Genomic DNA, 25021 nt, shown 5'->3' with positions numbered 1-25021 from the left:
AGGGCATGAACGATGCAAAATGTACTTATTTATTAAACGAAAGACAAAAGGGAATTCATTTTCGCCCTTGAATTGTTTCGATTGGGTTTGACAATACAGACGTACTATAAGAACGTATTTAAATATAGTGCTCCACTAAATTGCGCTTGCAATTTTCAGCTGCATATTTTAATCATGGGATAAATGCGTAATCCAGCATTTCTGGCACGAGCTATTAGTGTAAATTGTACAACAATCCTTACAGTAAATTGAAAATGGATTTATTTAGTTATTGAAAGTCAAATGCAATTACAAGTAACCATAAAATCTATTATTATATTGAGTCCAATGAGAGGAGGTATCAAAAAATGATTTATACGTTTTGTAAAAATAGTTCGGGCTTAGCGGAGGTGGTGATGCGCCTTTCAACTCCACTTTTGTTTGATAGTATTGAATTTCTCATCGCCTGTATTGAAAGTAATCTTCGAATTGAGATTAAATTTTGGGACATCGCCTGACTTTTGTCTACAAGTACGCCGCCATTGTGTGTAATTTCAGTCTAAATTTACACAACCAAGTTTGGGCTGTTAGGTAATGCTTCGACACCTGCGAAAGAATGGTAAAGTCCGTGACCTTTGCGTGAAAACACGCTGTGCGCATTGTGTACATGTATTTCATTCTGTCTTCGAAGAGAGATCTCCGTACACTATGGCGTTGACTGGCGTAAGCACGTCTTTGAATCCACCGACACAAGTTTTGTTTAAACTCGATAAACCTGCTTACAGCACACCACCACCAGTAAGTAATGACCCGGCAAATAACGAGTGCAAGATGGTTGAATATCGCGGAGCTAAAGTGGCAAGCTTCTCAATCGAGGGCCGAGAGATGATCTGTCTGCCGCAAGCGTTTGACTTGTTTCTCAAGCATTTGGTCGGCGGCCTGCATACAGTATATACGAAACTGAAACGATTGGACATCACACCTGTTGTATGTAATGTTGAACAAGTTCGAATCTTGCGAGGTTTAGGTGCCATCCAGCCCGGAGTGAACCGCTGTAAATTGGTGACCCGCGATGAGTTTGACGTCCTGTATAATGACTGCACCACTGCAAGGTAATGAAATGTGTACATTCGACTTGTATTGTTAATTCACAAGTATGTAATTACATAGAGAGTACACTAACTCTTTACCCGTGTACAGGTCATCCCCCACTTTCACGAGAAAGAAATGTTGCCGATCAGCTTTACGTATTTCATACATTCTTGGTAATCTCAAAACTCTTCATTCATTGAAGTTTCACGTACACGAACCCGGGCGATCGTGTGTGAACGGCAAGGCCATGCTGGAATTAGAAAGTGTTAGGGGAGCCAGTAAAATTTAATGAAAAGCAAGCCATCAAATGTTGTTTTAACCCCTGTTTGTTCGCCAGACCATGCTTTCTGAGCTGTACCAAGTTTTCCTGACTATTTGCATTTGAAGAAAGCGAGAGTGTTGTGTTGCACGTGTGAGAAAACAGTTCCATTGAAATACAACTTTGGTTCGCGGTTGATAAGCTTATATACTACTGTGGGTCCCGCACAGCGTACATGACCTAGCCAGGCCAAGTGGCCCCTCTGTATTTGACCTGCAGATCAAACCTCGTTACTCTCCGTTCCAGAAAGATTAAACGTTTCATTCCTGCTTTAGATTGAAAATATCACAAACTGGACTTTTCAGTGAGAAAATGGAATACGTCCTTTACAGTCAACTATCTAGGATTCGTAAAAAAGATACAAAGTTGAACGAATTAGTAGTAACAACGAGGAATGAAACGAGACGATGTGTGTCTTTTGTATGCTAACTAGCTATGGTGCACAGTTGTTATAATGTTGTTTTCACATAAAATCGCTTTGGAACATAAATATACGTATCGGATGTAGCTGGTTTTTACCTACCCGCAGAAATGGCAAAGTAGACAATAGTAGACTCCAAACACAAGTGTTAATCGGGTTTATTTTGACATTTCTGGTAATTTGTTTAAGATGAGTAGTTGTGCTACATTTGTGAATCAACTTTTCATCTAGAAAGCAAGACATTACGGCATGTTTTCTGTTGCATTTTCGACAGTTTTCTGGCCAGCCAGCGTTATCAAACATAATAAAATCAACACGATGAACGTAGAATGTCATTTGTGCATATCTTTTGTGTAATTGCTAATGTTTTTACCATTCGTTAGTGTCAGTGTGTGTGGAAGTTGGAGTTCACTTTCCATATTTGTACCACACAAGGCATTTTTCTTTAAAATAATCCCCAATGAAACCTGTCTTTGAACATGGAAAGAGATTGAGACCTTTTCTCAATTAGAAACCAAACTCTCTATACGACAGGTTTGCTTTGCCTAAGGAAATGTTGTTGCCAGTCAGCAGTGAGGTATGTGACACAATAGATTCAATTTATTATTGTGTCTTTGGCCCAGATTTCTGACAGTAATAGAAAACCATTGTTTATTAGCCTCTTCATTGCTGAAATCAAATCCTTTGGTTTGAAAACAACCCATAATGTGACCGCTGTTCAAATTTCATCAAGTGTAACTGGAGTTCTAGTTAAATCATTAAAATGAATGTCTTCCATTTTCCGAGAATATATTCAAGGTACAGGGTCTTGATTGCTGAAGTGAGAAATTTTTGACATTCACACTAAGTTGTGAAATGTCATATGGTTTAAGCTTTGCAAAGTTTGGCAAGAGAGTTGTCAGTGTGACACATGAATGGTTTGCTTGCAAAGCAGTTTTGGAAATAGAATGCCTCAAACAGAGAGAACAATAAAAGAGCTCTCATAAATAAGCTACACAGAGGATACTTCAAAACACTCATGATAATTGTTGTTGCTTTGCTTTGCATGTCTCCAGCAAGAAACAAAAACAAAAATTGTTCTTCAGGGTCTGCTATTAGTGTCATCAACTTTTGTTCAAATCTCTTTGATATAAAAAGCAAACAAGTATTTTGGAAATAAAACGACAGAGAAATTGACCTTACAATTAAAACATCATCTTATCATCAAAACTGCTACAGTGCATTTCAATCCACTATCTTATCTTATATATAAAGACTGGTGTATGGTGTCTGTGTTATCAACTTGTGTGTCAGTGTCTGTATCGCCATGTCTTTCTTAACCCTGATACTGTCATTGCTTTTTCTCCATTCATGTTCTGTCTCGTTAATGTCAAATGACAACACCTTCCAAATCTGATACCGTCATTCATATAATTAAGTTGCCGCACACCAAGTACAATGTCATGCAAAATGACACTCATGTTACCTATCTGATTTTGTCAAAAATCTGGAAAATTTAATCAAAAATTCTTTTTTAGAGAGACATTACTATTTTTTGGATAAAAAAAACCATTCTGGTCACCTTGCAATGCCATGAATGGATTTACTAGACAAGGTATGTAGATGATAAGACTTGAGTTCATGTAACAACCAATCAATGAATTACAAGCCCTGCTACGACAGCACTTTTTGTTTGCATCATTGAAGCAAGTCTTGACCACAGAATTGGCCAACAATCTCATGAAGGGATGACTGTTGATGTAGATATAGAGATTGTGTCGGTATGAAATTCTAGTGTGAAGGGTAACAAATGAGGGTTTATAATGAATGGATTTTTCCACTTTGCCAATAAAATCACACTAGGAATGTGTTTGCAACAATTAATATTTATGTCAAGACTTTCTTCATGTAACAAAAATATAGTATAGTGATGATGGCCCATACATGTACAGGTAACACAAGACTTTGAGCCCTGGCCTCCCCAAAGTTATTGTACCCCTCTCCCTCCCTCCCCATTATTGGCACCTTCCATGTGCACCATGTGCCTTTTTTGGTGGTTGTCAAGTAGCAGGCAATTCAGTTAATATGAAAGCAGAATGAATGTTGTTTGAATGTTATAGTTTCTTATGATTTCAATCATTGTATTGTTGCAATAAACCTTTAATGGACTTCAACTTACTTGTCAACAATAACAAAGTGTGTTATACACAAATATGTTCTCTCAATAAACTTGAAATTTAGTTCTAATGACGAGAAATTACATCAATTCAACTTCTTATACATAACCTCATACACAGAAAGATTCATCTTGATACATTTAGATAGATCAAGTTGAAGTTCAGAGCTTGTTAAACCATATTATGTTAATGGGTTAACTGTATCAGTCTTAATCCAATCTGTACAAACAGCTACAGAAATGGCTAAACTTTCGTAAACAGACGAGTTCTCTCTATCTAAAATGTTTGTTGTCAGAATAGCCCTTTTAACAAATTAAGCTGTTCACTAAATAGTAACCTTTAGGAATTTCTATTTTTATTCACAATAATGAATATGTGTTCATAGATGAAGTTATCAACTTAACATGTACAAACAACACAATATGTGTTCATAGATGAAGTTATCAACTTAACATGTACAAACAATACTGAATATGTGTTCATAGATGAAGTTATCAACTTAACATGTACAAACAACACAAGACATTGAAGACAATTAAAACACTGATGATCTTTGTAAAATTTTTACAAATTTTATGGAGTAGATGCTGTAATTGTTTTGTAGAAATTCTGTGATCCCTAGAAGTATTATTGAAGTGTACCTCTGAAATCAATTGTCCAGAAATCATCAAATACATGTACATTGCAGTCTGTGGATAGAATTGTGTTTCAATACCAAGTAATAGGCACTCTCCATTTAGTACAGAGCTTTGCGTGTACTTTTCTGTTTGACTCAATTGTCAGAAAATGACACATTGTTAAACCTTGTAAATGACAAATGAACGGGTGTTTGCAGCAAAGTGTATAAATTATGAGACAGGTTTTCTTTGTAAAGCTGCAACAGTAGGCTGTGTTTGTGTGTATCTAGAGCTCTGACATATTCCAGACTGGCATTAAATATGACAACTCCTAAACAATGTGGCTCCTACATGGCTTCAGTTTGTCATACCATGGCCATTTGTGTCATTATCTACGTCATTGAAAACAAACTGCTAAAACTTCAAAATCATGCATTCTGTCAAGTATTCAGATAAATTTCCTGAATTTGCTGAATGACATGTATTGCTCTGCAATGTGTCCATGGATTACAATGAAATCTTTCTCTGCAAGAATTAACTATTCATTCTGTAGTCTTTTTATCTTGAAATTGAAAATTTCAAACATTGCTTTCCATTCACATTTCATATGTTAAAGAATTGTCCTGTTCCGCTTGTGGAACCAAAATGATATCATGTTTTAATATTTGCCTGACATGTTCACTCTGAAAGAATGGAAAATCCTTTTTTCAGTGACTTCTTTTGATCATTGGTCATTCTTTGTAAATTGAGCCATCATTTCATTAACACAGTCTTATCAGCTCTTGGAGAAATGAAAATGCAGTTTCAAAGTAGTATGGAATGTACCATTTATCTGAAAGGGGTGATCAAAATCAAGGTCAATGATGAGTTGAAAGCAATCACATTTTGTTGACATTAAAACAAATTGTTCTAACATAAAACAGATATATTTCTAAAATGAATTATCTATTAATGTCTTGTGTTAAAAATACCCACATCACTTTTCAAATGTTTTGATACAGAGCTATGTTTGTTTGTTGCAAATTTATTAGAATACAGGTGAAGGCCAAGCTCTGGCTGGTTACTCTCATATTTTCCATTTTTGAAAGCAGTGTTCAGGTTTAAATTGTTTTAATCAGGACAAATTGTTAAGTAACCAAGTGAAATATGGTATTTTATTTAATTCCCTTTTGTTGGAAGGCAGTCAGCATGCGTTCACATGTGCAATAAATCACTGTTTTGGAGTATGGAATATCGTAAATCTAGTTGACTAGCGAGACTGTATATGACTATTTACACCAACTTTTATTACTCACCAGGTGTAGAAGCAAATACTTTAAACTGAAAGATCAGCCAGGTCACTTGCAAGGTGCTCATAAAATATCATAAAAATTAATAAATAAAAATAGAAATGCTTGATCTAAATACCAAGACCATGAAAAACCAAAACAGTCTATAGTAAAAAAAAAATGTAGAAATCAATAAAATTTGACAACACAGTATGTCACTTGACGGGATTTAATAACAAAGTCATTAAGTTCTTTAAATGTATCTTTTCATACATGCAATTTTATTAGTTTGATCAACTGAGTGAGTTATTTTACTGAAGAAAGTTTGACCATTTTAGAAAGAGTTTGACCACTTTGTAAAGAGTTTGGCCATACAAACAGAAGATCAGTAGTAATATTGCACATTGAAATAAATTGCACGGTGAGTATGATTCATACCTTATTCATTGTTATCTTGGAATTATTTTAATGTGTGTAGTATTTCAAGCTGGATAATTTTGATATGAGGTGACAGTTCAAATACTTTTATTTCACAAAAATTCATATGTGTAATGAATGTATGAATAGCTTTGGCTTGTAAAACTCTGCAGCAACGTCACAATGTATCCCAACATTTTTGAAAGACGCCCGAATGCCTGAAGTTTCAAAGTACTGCACTGATTCTGTTTTACAAATGATAAGATTTTCGAAAATAGTGATGTCTCATCATTTTCATATTTACATTTGATTTCATCATATCATGACAAATTTACAGAAATAATGGATTGTCCAAACTAAAAGTGTTTGTTCAACATTCCCGTCATCCAAACAACTTATTGAGAAATCTAAATGCTTTTCAATTTCTGCATTTTTATGTCTGCATAACGTAAAGAATTACTGATACTTTCTTAACATTTCGATAATCTACTTTTGAAGTATCTGTGTTTAAAATGACAAATTTATGATTTAAAGTCTTACCATGTCTTTGATCGACATTGTTCTCAAGATTCAGGTAAAATTTCATTGATGATCATGTAGATATTCTAATTAATGACAACCACAAAAACCTGTTTATACATTAGACTTAAAATGTGTCATTTTCATCTTTTTGGTGGAATTTTGAGATTTTCTGGAGAAAGACGTAAAAGTCACAACAAGACGTGAGCAGAATTACTTTATGAATAAAGTTGAACTTTGTAAAAATTGTTGTGTTGAATTACTTGAAAGGTGTTTGTTCCTGATTAACGATTCAAAGGAAGTGACATGAATTCTTATCGTTTATTACCGATGGAAATTAAACAAGTCTTTGTTGATAGTATTTGTAAAGGTCACATGCAATTGTGTAGGGTTATCAGTACTTGACTAGATACCCTAAACACAACTGTTGTAACCTTGCTGGATGATATACAAGTCATTTATCATTTTCAAATGTCTATACAGTGTCATTGCTATCAGCGGTCACTGGGCTGCAATATCCTTATTCCTTTTCTGAAAATCCTTCATTTTCATCAATTCCAATATTTTAATTGATATTTCTGATTTTTATCAAAATTCTAACAAGCAATTTGTTTCTTTCTACAATGTATAGTGATGTGTATACTGCTGTTTAGTTGTCAAATTTGAAGTTGGGCTGTGACTAGCATTGTACAGCTTGGTACAGCTTTGTAGAAGGTGGACGTAGATCTGAATAAAAAGTTCTACATGCATGTAAGCAGTGATATGGTTGTGCATGGAATTCAGAAAGTACTGGTCAGGTTTGGGGTCAAGTTACTACAAGACCTGCTACATGTAAAAACTAAATCTACAGTATCAATTGTTTGATCTAACACTAGCCTCAGATTAGTTTGAAGGGAGAGAATTGTCCGATGTACAATTACGTTTCCAATAAACAAAAGTTCATTTGTACATACATTAACGTATATGTGCATTGACTTTTGTTAGATGTGTTGCCCTCCGCTTACTTAATTAATTTTATCTTTTTCAAACTCAATGTCATGTAAGTAAGAGGTTGGCCTCCACATACCACAGCAACACTGTGAAGTTTTGAGTTCTATTTACTTTTTGTCTTTCTCATACTGATATGCCAAGGTATTTGTTGAAGTAATTGCAGATCAAATAGTAAAACGGATGTGGCTTGGGCAGTCCTGTTTTTTTGTTCTCCTTGACTTTTGGGTTTCATTGCTAAGAAAAAAGAAGAAGTCAGAAACTTAAGAAGGAAAACAAATCTACTTAAAGGGAAAATCATTTGTTTTCAAAAGTATTTTAAAAGTGCAAAAAGCATTTGGGATTAGCTGATGAATTGCAAGCTTGTAGCCTTTAGCTCCTAATTAAATATTTGAGTGTTAACAGATCAAATTTTACTACATTTTAGCCAGGTCACAAAAACATCATTAAAGTTTGTTTGCAGCTTAGACATTCAAGGTAAAAAGTCTAACAAGATGTGGCTAATATACAACAGCTGCAGTCAAAGTAATAAAAGTTGGAAAATGTGGAAGGCAGAGTGGGAATGAAATATTGTCAAGTCTGTCATTGTCATTAAATGTGGCCTTAAACTGGCATGTCTTATGAACAAATAAACCAGGCTTTTGTAAATAACAGATTTACTTGGTCAGCTTTCTATCTCTGTTTTAGCCTGTCCAAGGTTGAAGAAAAGCATATGTACACATTCTGATCACAACTAGTCTCCATTGTCATAAACAAAACAGGAATTTAAAAGGATTGAAAATACAGACGTTTCCTGTAAGATGAATGGTGTCTCTCAGTATCTTGCTAAGTTCTTGCATGACTAAGTTTTTTGTTGTACATGAATGAGAAAGGTAGGGAAATTGGGAGAAAATAACCAAGCTTTGTCAAGAACAAAACCATAGCCTGAGGTGTCGGAGTTGTATTTTTGCTGCAGACATAACATCAATGCATTCTCTGTTTCTCTCAGATGCTGTAGTTTTCTTTTTATCTGGATCCACTGCTGTTGTCTTTCTTTTTTAATCAATTATCTGAGGAATAACACACTGGGAAAAATTCAAAAATAATACTTAAAGAGAGACGAGTATGTTTTACAGCTCTTCATTGATTATGTACTTCAGGACTAGCACAGGTTGTGATCTTCACAAATATTATGTGAGAAATTGAATATGTGTATCCTTACAGCAATAAACATACGTATGATGGAAGTGGGACTGTGTGCTATATGATAAGACTTTGTCAGCTGCTTTCCTCTCTTACTCTCAGTGAAGTAACTAACTGTTTAGGAAAGCTGGAAATGTGCAATTCCAGATAAGTGGTTTCTTGAACTTGGCATGCCAAAACCAGGAGTTTGTTAAAAAGTCAAGTATTCATTTCAAGTAGGGTATCATAGATATGTGTTGATGAGCTGATATTTATTGCTCATTCTTCAGATGCCAGGTTTATCTCTGAGAAAATCCAACCAGGGAGCATATGATGTTCAAACATATGAAGTGTCTCTCAATGTTACATTTTGATTGCTTTGACGATGTCAGTATTCAACAGCATGCAATCTTTGAGTGCTTTACGTCTGTGCTGTCTCTTTTTACTTCAAAAATTATGTTTAAAAGAAGAATGATCAAATTATATTCTGTTGTTTCACAATTGATAGTTTTGTCATGGCCACATATAAAGATATTATGTTCCTTTCAAAGATACAGGTAACATTAGAGTCTGTAATTCTGATGCAAAATTATTACTGTAATTAAATTTGGTGAATTGTGATCACAATTTTATTTCAAAAAAGTAAAACTTGTAAAGCTAGATGATGGTTGTATCCACTGATTGAATTTCTTTGTTAGTGTTTAATAGCTGCCATAGAATCCAGCAAAAATATCACACAGCTCATACACACACAGATAATTCCGTTGTGACTGTTGTTTATGGCTAAGTACCGGCTGATCTCTTAGAAATCAAGATAATAGTAGTGATAGAATAATATGATGTATTATATTCCCTGCACCTGTTGCTTACCCAGTTTCACTGTAACTTACACAATTTCATTGTATATAGAGAAAGATATTTCTCTGATTTGCAGCCTGCAAATTTGACATTGCATCGCACTTTTCTGACAATCTCAATACATCCTGACTGATCTCTGTTTAGGAAATCGATTTCTCATGTGTCAGTATTTTCCGTTGGTACACTTTGTGTAATGTAGGTTCTGCTCATTAGTTTCATCTGTTCATTTGGGTGCTGTCTTCAGAAATTAAACAACTTCAAGATCAAGAAAGTACGGACTACCACCACCAACACTGCTTAGAGAAAATGTGTTCCTTGCTACTAATCCATTTAAAGTTATTTTCAAAACCATATTTTCTCAAACATTATGTGAAGTTTTTGTCTTGCACAACTGGTAGCCGTTTAGTCTTTTGTTCATTCTGTCCTCATTTTCAGAAAGTACAACATGTTGAAGTGTGTGGTGTGCTGCGCTGTGATTGCACATGTATATTTTATGTTGACTATGTGATATCTTTGCAATCACAACATCAATAGAGACCGCCAATTTTCCAATCTCCATATTGACTCACAAGACAGGAAAAATGGAATTTCAACATTTCTTAAATTGCTATAGAGATAGCTATATCTAATACTAATATTGAGATGGCAGATTGTGAAACTAAAAAAAGATTATCTTGTAGGCAATGTTTGCGCTTGAGATTGACTCATTAGAAAATTTATCAAATTTGTTGGACAAACATTTTAAGAATATTATTTTTGTTGTATTCCTGTCTTTGTCACCATGGGAACTGAAAATAGTTTGTACAGTTTATTTGTGTATCATTTTCTGTGATTCTATAATCTGTAGATTCCCAGAATGAATAGGGTCTCTAAAATGCCACATAATTGATTAGAATGTAAGAGAATAGAAAGTAAACCATCCAATGATTGCTGGGGAAATACTTCATTCTAAATTTATTCAACAAAATGGGAACCAGCTACTTGGCAGATTTGATAGATTAAACAAAATGAAAACATTGCATGAATATTATGAGCGAATTCTCATCGAGTAATTCATTTGCTATTGCTGTGTGGTTCAGTTTATCAGTTGAAAACTTTCAACTTTCCTGTCATTCACTGAAATGTACAATTGACGCCAAAGTTAAAGTCTTCTTGGACTGCAGCAGTTGATGAATTTGCATATGGATATTATTCACAGTGAATGAAGAGATTTGCATTTTTGGAAAAGTTTCCAGGATTTTCTATCATTCCAGGCTTGTTTGAGAAGGGATAAGTTACTGTGAAAGACAATAGGATCAGGGTAGAGTTTGTAGTCAGGGATTAGGGTGAAGGCTTTAATGAATATCTAAATCTCAGTCAAGCATTTCCAAGTGGAAATTGTAAAACTAAAGATTTGTCGACATGTGATTCAGCTTTTAACCTTTGCTACTATGTGTTTATTGTTCCTGTTGTAATTTTTTGGTTTACAGATTCAATCTATGTCCAAAATTGTAAGAAACTGCATCATATTGGGAAGTATTTCTTTCTTTCCAAATTTCATCACAGTGAGGATCATGGTTCCCTCTATAAAGAGAGAGAATGTCTGGATACATTTTCATGACTTTGAACAGTTTGTATAACTGTGCCATAATAGCAAATATTGATAATTAAACTTGAAGCATTTTCATCTCTGTTAATATTAATGAGTCTTTTATATCATAGAAAAGACTGCCTTCAGGTCATCTGCATTTGAATTCATTTGAATTCATTTGAATTCATTTCATCATTAAATGAAAAATGTTAGAGTAGCCTGAATTGCTTTCAACTTTCATCACAATTAAAATCTGTCCATTGTTGTATCATTTATTTTGAATTTGTTTGAATTAATAATGGCAGGCAATGATTTAATATGTGTGAATTTCAACTGGGCAAGCTCAACACTCAGTGTATTTAAAAGTGAATAGTGTACTGCAACTGTACATCCCTGATAGACCAGTCAATTCATGTTGTTAAGATCCTTTTCAATGTCCTCTATGGAGACATTCTATTCATTGAGGTACATGTACAACTCTTTCTACAGCAGATCACAAAGTTGAACTGTTTCAGTTTTTCTGTGTGTTGTTGTTCACATCAGACACATTGTATTTGTTCACAATAAGAACAATAAAAGTGACCTCTTCACTGACAAACTTGCTATCTCATTGCCACTTCTATTGTCTATACTTTGAGAAATGTCTTTTGCCTTGTAGCTACTGAACACCCTAAATCATGAATATTCCAATATAGTCTAGAATTCCTAATGTGGCCTGGAATTCCTAGTGGACCTGTCTTACCCATGACTCATTACATCACCCATAGTTACGGTAATGGTTCTTGACAATGTTTGAACCTGAACTTGATTATCATTTTGTGTTTGCTGTATTCTTGACTGTACTTTTTATTATCATTGTCTCTTGCTACATTGCTGTATTCTTGACTGTACTTTTTATTATCATTGTCTCTTGGTATATTCTCTTTAATGGCTTTCAGTAAGATATTGGAAGTCCATATGGTGAGATGCCACTGTCTTGCAGCTCAATGTCTTCCGTTGCCGCTATCTTACTGCTCTGAAACTTATCGCATTGCCACTGTCTGGCAATGTTAGTGGAGTATCATTTCTGGCATTTGGTTGTTAGTTTTAGGGAAAATGCCGTACTTTTCCAAGATTCAAACATCAAGGAGTGATAATCTTGTTAGGTTGTCCAGAAATCACATGAATAGTAAATACTCTGGCAAGTTGGGAAGAATAATGAATTTGTTTTTAATAGTTTTCAGCCTTTAAACCCATTCAAATAAATGCAAACATACAGTTTTGATATCAAATTTGGATATCATTGAGGAATGCGTATCTTGCTGTTACCAAATACATTATATATGGGGTGTTGTCTCTGTTAAATATGGTATGATTTGTTTTAAAATGCAAAACTTTGGTTCATTACTATCACTTAACTGTTGACAAATTAATTTGTAAAATTAATACAAAAAAGGCAGGGAAATCTTGACTATCTGTAATTATCTAAGTTGAATGTAAACCTCTCATGTTGAGCCAAGCTCATCAGAATTTCCTTTATTTTGTTAAGAATGCAGCGTGCTTGGAAGCAAATGTAATTGCATAGCGTTCATATTTCACATGTAATACACAGCAGTAATTACTGTGTACTTTTCACCACGATCATTGAGTTTTTCCCTGCTTTAATCTCTTTTGCCTCAAGTTTTATGTTACCATTGTTTAATTATCTGATTTGTATGTCTTTTTACATGAAAGGCAAGCTGCTCTGCACTTTATTGAGTAAAAAGCGGCCATTTTTGGAGTAAAATTTTTGCAAGACAGCCTTGTACAAGTGATTGCTGTGTTTTAACACGGGCTGAATGGTTAATATTTTGTCTCATCATTTTGTTTTTCTGTTTTGAAATTCATATAATGTTATGCTTTCTGTAGAAAACTTTGTGTTTCTCTTTGCTGAACTCCAGCAAAGACTGTGTTTGTTTACTCACAAAGCAGCTGCAAGCCTTTATTTAGTTGGAACCAGGACAAACTGAAGATGGCAGACTAATAGTCGGTTCAATATGGCAACTTGCAAATCACTTTTGTCTGTCTCATGAAAAAAATCTTTGAAATACTGACCAAAAGTGTGTCAACTTGTTTTTGACGATGTGTTTTATTTCAGGGCTTTTATTGTGAAATGTAAATTACAGTGTGAAATACTTTTAGGAATACTTTTGTAATTCATTTTCTCCTTTAAAAACTATTGTAAAAGTTGAGTGCAAGTGAAAATCAAGTTTCCAACACAGCAGCCCTAAAGAAATAAAATGTGTTCTTTCATGAGCACATCGTTGTGTACATTAAGTTGAAGACAATGTGCTGCAGCAACAGTAACTCAAAATATTTATAGGCGATGCTAAAATGCCAAGCTTCAATGATTGCAGCTACATTACCTTTGAACTTTTAAACCCTTACAAGAGACAAAACTATAAATTTTGTGACTAGTATTTCAAATAGACATAATGAAATTAGAGCAAATTCTGAAAAATTTTCAAAAAAGTGAAATGGTTGACATGAAAGCAGATGACGTCTGAGCTTTATCCATGATTTCAACCCCTATACACTTTTAGTATGTGAGATAAACAGACAAAACTCTTTATTTAGAAATAAAATTACAGTCAGTTAGTTGGTCTCAATCTTCATGCAAGGTAAGGATGAAAAACTAAAATACAATGTTTGCCCTTTTTGTTGTACATGTTGCTCAAAGGTGATGTTAGATAAATGAGAATTCTCTGTGTATCGCAGTAATTCACTCAATTACTGTACAATTACAAAGTTACCTCAAAACGTGCCAGAGGAAAATAAAAAAAAAAAAAGATTTGTAATTGGAAAAAAGAGTTCTGTATGACTGTTCCTATTATGTTAGCAAGTAGTTTCAACTGAAGTACAGGTTGAATTTTAGACGCAGAAAGCAGCATGTTAGCATTATTCAGATTTAAGACTATTACTTTGCAGCTTTGCTTTTTGTTGAGGCAGGAGGGTTGCCTCTTTTGTGCACCGCTAGACTTAGAGTCTACCACTAGAAAAATAAAACAGTTGTAACAGACCCGCAAATCCCCTTTTGGCAAAGACCATTTAAAATTTAAAATGTCAAAATGTATTCTGTAAAAAGAGTAACAATTGAGAGTGCTAAAAAGTCTTAATGGATTGGGCTATACAACCTTGTAGAGAACATCTGCCCAATGTAGCGGAAAAACATCCAACAAAAGCAACTCAGAGACAAGGAAAGCTCATTAGAGCATTTTCTCGATTTGTTTCATTTTTTTGGGAGGTCTGACATAATAACAGGGCCTAATACCAATTATATGTGTTTCTTGCTAGTATTTGCTTTATTTTACATCTATTCCCTGATGATGTCTGCAGGGCCCTTCTATTAGGCTTCCCATCTGGGCCCAAGTTAAAAATACAACTTCTTTTACAAATACATATCTACCCACCTTTGTTAGCCATGGTGTTCTTCACTTACTGCTGAAATGAACACAGATCTGATTCTGAGTGTGTTTTAATTTGTAATGTAATACGCCCAATTAAGAGAATGAAAGGGACTGGCACAAAAAACTAGCCAGGTGGTACTGCATGCTTTAGAAAGTCCAAAATCTCCCACTAAACAAGTCTTTTACAAATGACTCTTTCTATTGTACTATTCTGAAAGTTTAGTCCCTAAAGTTTTTATCTGACTAAGTTTGAAGGCTTTCTGATTTGACTAATGAAGGAAACAGTTTTGCCCATCTTCAAAAATGAAATTAATTGCCAATGATAGTTTTGAGACCTGTTAGCGGCCAATGATTGAATTGAACAAAAGCAGTAAAGTGTTCGGTGACAAGTGGTTTCATTCAATCAACCAGTACACTTAAATGTACATGAAGATATATTTTATGAAAAGTTGAAGATTTCAAACTTATTACATTTACAATTTCTGAAGCATATTGTTTGTATGCAAAGTGGGATATTTTGTATGCAGATATTTATTATTTATTATTTATTATTTCACTTAATGTTGCAGTGAGAGTTTATCATCATTTTGTGCAGCAAGAAATGTAACTGTTTGGAATTGTGGTTGGGAAATGTTGTCACCGTTAAAAATCTTGCACAATTATTTGTAAAATTGACAAGTTATGTTATTGGTCAGTGCATACGGATTCTAGGAGATACATGTGTCTGTACTCTGCCATTTCTAGTATTGCAGTGTAGAAATATACGCATGTGGAGATTGGTTTCTGCAAATTCAAAGTTTTCCAAGTTTTCAAGGGTCATACAATATAAAACTTTAGTTCAATGGACAAATTTGCTTCCAAACTAATGGGACATCTGAAATGGATTTGTAAATCAAGATGAATTTTGTACAAGCTTGACTTGAATTCTATATATATTCAAGGGACTCTACGTATAGCTGTAAATTTTGATGATTTTTTCACCATTTTTGTTTTGTTTGTCAGTTGTTCTTGATGTGTTACCAAAGCATAGTGAAACACTTATTTAGATTATCCACACAGTATCTGTACATGTATGTGTCAAATTCACTGTTTTTTTGTTGTTTACATTTGAAGACGAGTTCATAGCTGAATATTGTGTACCTCAACATGCTTTTTGGGGTAGAGAAACAAGAAACTGCCGTTGACGTACAAAACAGAAATAGTGAAAATGTCATCAAAAAGTTACTGGCCCCTCAATCCTTAGTGTCCTTGCTGTATCACCAACGAGGGGTAATACCATTGATTTGATAAGATAATCATTTTTGCTGTTTTTTACATGTATTTTCCAAAGAGATACATGTGGATATCTTGAAGGAGTAGTGTGTGGAGAGATGGTGGGGATGTCAAACTAAATTGATGCAGAACCCCTAGAAGCAAAGGGCTATGTTTTTAACTTCTGTGAAAACTTGGCTCCAAAAACCTTGCAACAACGACACTATATGTAAATTGTGAAATCCCCATCATTCAATGTGTTTGTACAGACTTTTATGAAATATATTGATTTGTTTAAATGACAATAAAAACAACCTGGCTGTAATAAACACCAACACCACTTCTAATGTCAGTATTGGTTTGAAAGTCAGGAATAAAGTGTTACTCAGTAAAATGACAAATCAAAATGTCATCATGCACAATGATTGTTAAAAAGAAAAAAAAACAAGAATTTTTTGCAGTCAAATATTGCAGACAATTAATTGCAGTTTAATTGAGCAAAAGTTTGAGATCTTAACTGAGCTTATTGGTAATTTTAAACATAACTCCCCATTCACAGAAAATAATATTACATGATAGAATAGTATCAAATTCTGACTCTGTAAGTTTTGTGAATTTCTGAAACAGTTTATGGTTTCTGAAAAATTGCTATTTTTTAAAATAGAAAACAGATGTAATATAAGAGTGTCATTCAACATTACAGCATGAAATTTTGACTAATATAATTTCAGAAAACGTTTTTATGGTGGGAAATACCTGGACAACAATCTTGTTAAACACAGTGAAATTGATGTACAATTGCTTCAATTGGTTATTTTGACATTTTCATTGCATACATTGTATCTCTTCTAACATTTCATCGTTTGTTTCTCCTATGTGCCATTGTCTCTTTCTTTAAATGGATGGCCCTTCATTCATTTCAACTCTCTGTCATTCACTTATTGTATGTTTTACATCGTTTCTCTAGTGCTGTCCTCTGGGACATTGTAGCATAGGGGCCTCTATCTTGTAATTTTACGAAAACAATAGAAATTCATTAGCATGACAATCCCACTGTTTTACTACCATGATAGAGAAAATTTCTCTGGAGAACATAAATTCTTTTCATTCTTGTTATTATCCCTGATCCAAACACGAACATTCTTAACCATAGAATACCAGCGTGCAGCATCTCCTGTTACAACAGTACAGGTCAGAAAATGCTGGTCAATATGAAGTAGCTGATTTTGTGAAGTATGGCAACGTGATGTATCTTGACCAGTTCATGTAAAGTTGTCATGAAGTAAAAGATACCATTGAGCCAAGGTGGTCCAAGTTCAAATTCTGTGGTCAGATATTAGACTCTGACCATTTGGTAAATGTAGACATTGTTGGAGGAGTGGAAAAGTTTCTCCTGTTTTGGACTCAGTGTGTCGCAAACTGCAGTTATACTGGTGTCTCAGTTTTGACCAATTGTATGACTGAGTACTGAGTTGAAGATGCTATTGCCAGATAGGTGAAATGGTCATTTTGATTACATTGATGAGAGCCATATTTACCAATTCTTGGTCACTTTGTTTACATTGATAAGTGTCATAGTTACCAATTCTTAAATGGTAATTGCTAGACATGTATATTGATAAGTGCATTTCTGGATGATAGAAGTATTTCTTAATCGGTAAATTAAATTTTGTGGTGTTGCGCTCACTGTGAGAATGCTGTGCAGCCCAAACAATCATCTACTCTACTGGAGAAATCTCTATTGGATCAAAGTTTGATGGTCCAGACATTCAAACGTCCTGTAGACAAGACTTTAGATACTTGCAATTTACAACAACTCATATTAAGAACAGATCTGATTGCAAACATGATGCCATCATTGCAGCATGTTATACTGTGTCTGATTGCAAACATTAAGCAGGAATGATTGTAGTATGTTATAGTATACTATGCCTGATTGCAAACATGGGGTGATCCTGATTGCAAACATGGGGTGATCATTGTGGCATGTTATATTGTGACTGATTGCAAACATGAAGCCAACAGTGTAGCATGTTATACTGTTCCTGATTGCAAACATGAAGTGATCATTGTGGCATGTTATACTGTGTCTGATGGCAAACATGAAGCCATGATTATAGCATGTTATAGTATACTACGCCTGATAACAAACAGGGGTGATCATTGTAGCCTGTTATATTGTGTCTCATGCAGACATGAAGTGGTCATTTTAGCATGTTATACTTCAAACATGAAGTGGTCATTACAGCTTGCTATATATATGCCTGATGGGAAATGAAAACCCTGAGGGAAAAACTCAGTCAATTTGGAGGAACTGTTTAGATTTAACAGGGATGTTGAACAAATATTAGCAGTCAGATATTTGAATATGGATGATAGTGTTTCTGTACAACAGTAGTATCTGTTTCATAATGCATTTGTAATTGTAGTTATTTGAGAAATAGTACAAACCAACAGCTGGTCATTTTCTCAATGAGATTAAACTGAATCCACCAATTTACCCACAATTCCTCATCCTATTTTCTTTTAACATGCAATGCGCTTTTTCATGTTTCCATTTCCCATGAAATTTTAATTAGTAGGTTTGTTGAAATGAAGGAAACAACTTTTGTTCATGTAACATATTATCTGGATGTTCATCTACAACTAATATCTAGAAAAGCTTGGGAAAAAAACAAAATAATGATTGTGGGTTTTGAAAGGAATGTTTGAGAAATTTATTCTCAGTGGATTAGTTGCCTCAAGGTGCCGAATTTTTATTTTTAATTCATGTTTTCAATTGACTCACTAACAAAAGGAACGGTGTAATTTTCATTATGTACACATCGGATATTAAATTTTTTGCTGTGTTAATAATAATCCTCATGTAGAAGTTATTAGAATTGGATATATGGCAATGAAATTTACACAGTTGACAAGTTTCCATTTTAATCATATACTTTTAATAATGTGAAATCCAGCACCTGTTTGTGAACTAGTATCAACGTTGTTCTTGAGTTCTTATTTTGCCTCCAGTAAATGAATGTTTACAAGTGATTATCTTTATTGGTGGCTGTCTATTTGCTGAAATTCTCACTAAAGGGAGTATTTTCTGCACTAGTCAAAGAGATAGTAGCCAAGGCTCCACCTGTTCCTATTGCCTTGGAGAGAGTTAAAGCAATATAAAAGATGCATTATGTCGCTATATGAGATTGAGTGCATGCTACGCATTGAGAACTCTCAAAATGAAATCAACATTTGTTAACAGGTGAAAATTCAATAGACATGAATCAAATGTAACTAGTACAATGGGCGTTTTTTCTCTCCCTTCAGTGAATACAATCATCAGGTGTTTAAAATGTTGTAAATATATGTGTTTTATATGGATGAAAACATGACCAACAAACACAATGATACATTGATATATCATTTCCATAGTAAATGGTACATTTCATTGAAATAATCCATTCTGTATGTGTGTAATGCTGTACTATACTGACAAACTCAACTTATGCTGCAGCAATTAGCTCTGTAGTGTGATAAGTCACTGACTAGGACTGGTTTGGAATGGTTTACAGAGGAATAATACCATGCAGAAGTTTCATTTTTGTAGTTCATTTAAAAAAACTAACTGTGGTAGTGGAACTGTTGCTATATGGTTTACAAATGTCCAGTAATGAGAACACAGTAAAGACGCCTGTTTGATTAAGCTCACCCATTGCCAAACCATAGCATTCAGGCCTTTTTTAATTAATTACCACCTTTTCTCAGTTTTTACATTTATGAAAAACTGCCATGACTATGAACACACTTTCTAGGAACATTTAGTTCACATCTCATTGCAGAACATGCATCTTTACCTGGTACAGCCATGGTCCCTCCACAAAATGGATTTCTTACAGTAGGCACACAAAGAATGAAACGTGAATTACATGTCCAGCTCGTGTGTTCAGTTCACTGTATATTCCAGAATTTAGAACTTCAGGGGAGAAACACATTACTAGATCCGTCTGTGCATGTATCTTTGCATTATTTTTGTACTGAAGTAGAAATAAAAATGAAAGCAATGTTTGTGGGGTTCTTCAATTTTTGCAGTTACGAAAATTAAACACTTTTCACAAAGAAATTTGTTTTAAGTTTGATATTCATGTTTAAACTAACAAAGTTTCTGTCCAAAAAATTGGTACTGGGAGAGTTTCTCTCCATGTATTTCCACTGATCCATTGGGCCATTGATAGAGATGGATATTACCCACTGATCCATTGGGCTACGGATAGAGATAGGATCGTATCCAGGGGTATGCTGTGCTAGAACTGTAAAATTAACACACATGGTATTGATATCACATTTGTCACAAGACAGTTGTATGTAGTAGAGACATCCATTCTATGGTGTAGAGACATCTATTCCACAGATGTAGTGGAGATGTCTATTCTACAGATGTATTAAAGAATCTATTCTACAGATATAGTAGACATCTATTCTACAGATGTAGACTTCTATTCTACAGATGCAGTGGAGATGTCTATTTTACTGATGCAGTAGAGACATCTACGATATGCTAAGATGTAGTAGAGATGACTATGTAGTAGAGACAACTATTCTATAGATATAATAGTGATATCTACATTTATTCTATAGAGACAATAGAGACATCTATTCTATACTGTAGAGACATCTATTCTACAGATGTAATAGAGAACATTCATTTCACAGATTATAGATGAGACATCTATTCCACAGATATAGTTGAGAAATCTATTCCACAGATATAGTTGAGACATCTATTCCACAGATGTAGAGACATCTTAGTACAGATGTCTATTCTACAGATGTAGCAGGGATGTCTATATCCTACAGAAATAAGTATTGTATAAAATTTGATCAACTGATAAACTGCAGCTCTATACTGAATGTTTTGTAATTGTTGCCGTGTGTTGAAGTTTACATAAAAGTTGTCACAAACATTTCTTGTATGTTTTCTCATGGTGATAGCAACATTTTACTGCATCTGAAGTCACAAGTATCTATCTGTATCATAATAATCATGGCTTCTTCCCTGATGAACTGTAGTGTTACTTGCAGAGATGATTTTCTCCAAAGTGCTGGTACAGTGTATAGTCTGATGGCTTTTCTCATTCTACTCTTCCGTAGTGTGTAATTTACTGCTCAACACTTTATGTTCTCAGTTTTTATCTTCAAAACCAAAATTGACTGTGGCTTATTTTTATGGGAACTTTTTTAAAAAGCGCTCGAAGCTGAATTTACTGTAATGTAGTGTTAAAGTTGGAAATTACAGGGATTACGCTGAAGGTAATGTTAATTCTGATTTCTTTTAATAATAGTGTCTAGTACTAACAAAACGAAATTAATAAAATTGAGAAGAAAATGTTAACTATGACAGATAGCGTGCAACAACTGTGGTGCTTTAGTGAATGTCAGCAAATTGTGGAAATAGAATCAATTGAATCACACGAACAGAGAATGAGGAATGCTTTGAAAACCACAATTATTTCTGTAGAATGTAAAATTGATGCACATAGCGTGCAAGCTTAGATGTGTGCTGGTAAAGCATTTAACAAATTCATGTTAACTCCTTGAAACATTCAGTGATTTCTTACCAATGATGACATTGAAAGCCAGCTGTTTTCTCCACAGTGTGGCAATTAGTTAAAACAATGCTTTATGACAGAGGAATCTCTCCTGTCAAAAGTGGAATGAATACACACCCATTCAGAGATTAATCACTACGATTTCTAAAGGCAAATTTATGACATTCTTCAATGTTACTGAGAGAGAAATTTTTCATTAGTGGATATGTACATGTATATCAATTATTTTCATTATTAAGTCCACTGGGAATTGCATATGCTGCTCTGTTTTTTACTCAAGGTCAATGTTTTTTCCCATGCATGAGTTCTCACAAACTGTGTGCAAATGCTTTGTCTGTAGGCAATGAGTTTTGAATTTTGCTTGTTCCATTCATGGTTAAAGATTGGCTGTCCATTCATGGTTAAAGATTGGCTGTCCTGGATAACACCAAGATTGGTGTTCTAGCTGGACACATATTTTGTCTAGGCCTAACTAAGTACTCTTAATATTGTGACAGTTGCAATCTTTTATCCAATAGTGCTCTATAATTGAACTTAGCAATCAAGTTATCTTGTTAGTAAAACTATGTATATAACAACAACGTGCTGTTTGTCTAGCTTCATCTTTTAAAATGTAGAGGTTTCCATGTCAAATATCTTGGAAGGAATTGATCCAGGAATGTTGTTTTAGTTTTTCAATCGAACTGATGATTGACAATTTTAAAACGTATAAAACACACTTTCTGGATTTATTGTTGATTGCATTTTGATGTTGTAATATCTATTTGACATCGCAATATTTATTTCATCAGATGGAAATGATTAAAGTGTATGATTTGATGCCATAAACTTAGAAATTTTCAAAATTGATACCTCATCAATTTGCATAGGGATATTTCCAGGCCACAAATGCCATTTCCTATTATCCGTCATATCAATATTTTGTCATGAAGTTAATTAAAAGTTCAATACATTAGATACAGTGTCATAACATGTATTTTCAGGGTGTAATTGCAATGAGTCAATGAGATCCTAACTTCTCTTGTTTGTCCTTAACCCTTTAACCACCATGGATTAGACCAATCCTATCATTTACTATCTTAACAAGTTTGGACCTCGGCATTTGGAAATGGGGATGAAGGGTTTAATGACATACTTTGTTTAGTTTTGTGAAGTTCTTACCATTAAGGTTTCTGCAGACACCAACAACATACTTTGATGTTGTGAACAAATCTGAAACAGTATTTTAATTACCATTGTGAAAAAAACTGATACAGTTACAGCGTAAACTACAATCTTAAACTGTCTGGAGATATTTTAAACTATAGTTTAAAGAACAAGTATATCTGCTAGTTAATTTCATTGTAAGTTAAATTGGATAGAGTCATAGACAGTAGTTTTACTTCTGTCTATGGTAGAATCATAGACACTGTCTATGGTAGAGTCATAGACACCGTCTATGGTAGAGTCATAGACACCGTCTATGGTAGAGTCATAGACACCGTCTATGGTAGAGTCATTAGACACCGTCTATGGTAGAGTCATAGACACCGTCTATGGTAGAGTCATAGACACTGTCTATGGTAGAGTCATAGACACCGTCTATGGTAGAGTCATAGACACCGTCTATGGTAGAGTCATAGACACCGTCTATGATAGAGTCATAGACACCGTCTATGGTAGAGTCATTAGACACCGTCTATGGTAGAGTCATAGACACCGTCTATGGTAGAGTCATAGACACCGTCTATGGTAGAATCATAGACACTGTCTATGGTAGAATCATAGACACCGTTAGAATCATAGACACTGTCTATGGTAGAGTCATAGACAGTCGTGTCACCTCTGCCAATGGTAGAGACATAGACAGTAGTCTGTGATAGAATCATAGACACCGTCTATGGTAGAGTCATAGACAGTAGTGTCACCTCTGCCAATGGTAGAGACATAGACAGTAGTCTATGGTAGAATCATGCATAGACACCGTCTATGGTAGATCTAGAGTCATAGACAGTAGTGTCACCTCTGCCAATGGTAGAGACATAGTCTATGGTAGAATCATAGACGATGTCTAGGATTCATAGTCTCACTTCAGTCAATGGTAGGATCATGGTAAAGTTTTTCACAGAAGTATATATGCCTTTCTATCGTTATGTACAAAATATAATTTGTTCAGTGAAAGAATTTCTAAAGAAAAGTTAATATTCCTGTGTGTTGTTACATACTACATGTAAGTTATCAAGCATGATCATCCATGCATTGTCTTCTTTATCACCAATGAATTAGATTCCAATGCCCCAAAACTTCTGAGCATGCCCCATGTTCATTACATGTCCCCATGAAAACTTCTAAGCGTGCCCCATGTCCATTGCATGTCCTCGATGAAAACTTCCCCTCACATGTGAACAAAGTCCAAACATGAAAACTTCCCCGTTACATGGACAAAGTCCAAAACAGAACGACTTTGTACATGTATGTAAGAATGTAGAACCAGCATTCTTTTATACATGTACTATATACTTCTAGTGTTTACAGGTGTATTTTTGTACATTCTGAATATTTGCTATTGTATTTATGTGATGTACTTGTAACATTGACGCACAGTTGAATTATTTGGAAATATCATTGATTCAGCTGAATGAGAATGAAATGCTAATAACACAGTGGGTTACACATGTCTGAATTTCCTGCAGTAAGCGTTGCTTCAAGAAATAGAATTGGTCAGTGGGAACATCTTATTTTTAACATTTTGCTTGTTGCATTGCTAAGAAAAGTAACGTAAAAGTGGTAAACTTATGTTAATTTTGAAGATGAATAAACTTATTGATAGAAGGGTTGGTGAAGTTACCAGAAATGCAGAATGTGTTTATGTTTGCAGATATAACATACTCGGCTGAAATATGACAGTTTGTGTGCTTTCTTGTCACTATAGTGACAGTTATTGATATTTTCTGCAGAGTGAATTTCAATGCAACACAAATTTCCCTTTAGTAACAGAAAGCTAATGAGGTCACCAAACTGTTCCAACTTAAAATACTCTCTCTAGAACTTCTGGTAGATACGAGGTTTTCAAACACTCAAAATAGAGGAGCCCTATTGAAACCACCAGCAGTACATGCTATACTGATTTTCTCTTTGGACTTACATGTATATACCAAGTAAGCCATGTTGCACAGTCATCAGTATCAATGCATACACATTTTCTGCATGCAATAGCTTGTACATCTAGTGTGGTGTACAGCCATATCACAGTGATCTCTCTGTTGTGTACTTTCAAATGAATATACATTTACCTACTGAGAAATTTTGCCATTTACTAAAAACCCATTATCAGTCATTATGAACTTGTCAACAGGTACATGGATGGTGAATCTGTCAACTGTATTGATAGTGTCAAATTTGAATCCTTGC

At 34.4% G+C, this 25021-nt stretch overlaps 1 protein-coding gene across 4 annotated transcripts in view; it reads left to right on the top strand.

Annotated features, from left to right (window-relative positions):
- The first annotated feature begins 623 nt into the window (after positions 1-623).
- LOC139131977 (dachshund homolog 1-like) overlaps positions 624-25021 on the top strand; it is a 50329-nt gene continuing 25931 nt past the window's right edge. For 2 of the 4 annotated variants that reach the window (XM_070698320.1, XM_070698321.1), the window contains exon 1: positions 625-1091. In XM_070698320.1, the coding sequence (XP_070554421.1) occupies positions 688-1091 (404 nt within the window). In that variant the 5' untranslated portion in view covers positions 625-687. Of the gene's footprint in view, positions 1092-25021 lie in introns of all 4 variants that reach the window. The other 2 variants (XM_070698322.1, XM_070698319.1) reach the window with 2 other exon arrangements.

The sequence above is a fragment of the Ptychodera flava genome, chromosome 4 (genome assembly GCF_041260155.1).
Source record: "Ptychodera flava strain L36383 chromosome 4, AS_Pfla_20210202, whole genome shotgun sequence".
Lineage (NCBI taxonomy): Eukaryota > Metazoa > Hemichordata > Enteropneusta > Ptychoderidae > Ptychodera > Ptychodera flava.
The sequence above is the reverse complement of the archived record's forward strand: the minus strand, read 5'-3'. Positions and strand labels throughout refer to the sequence as shown.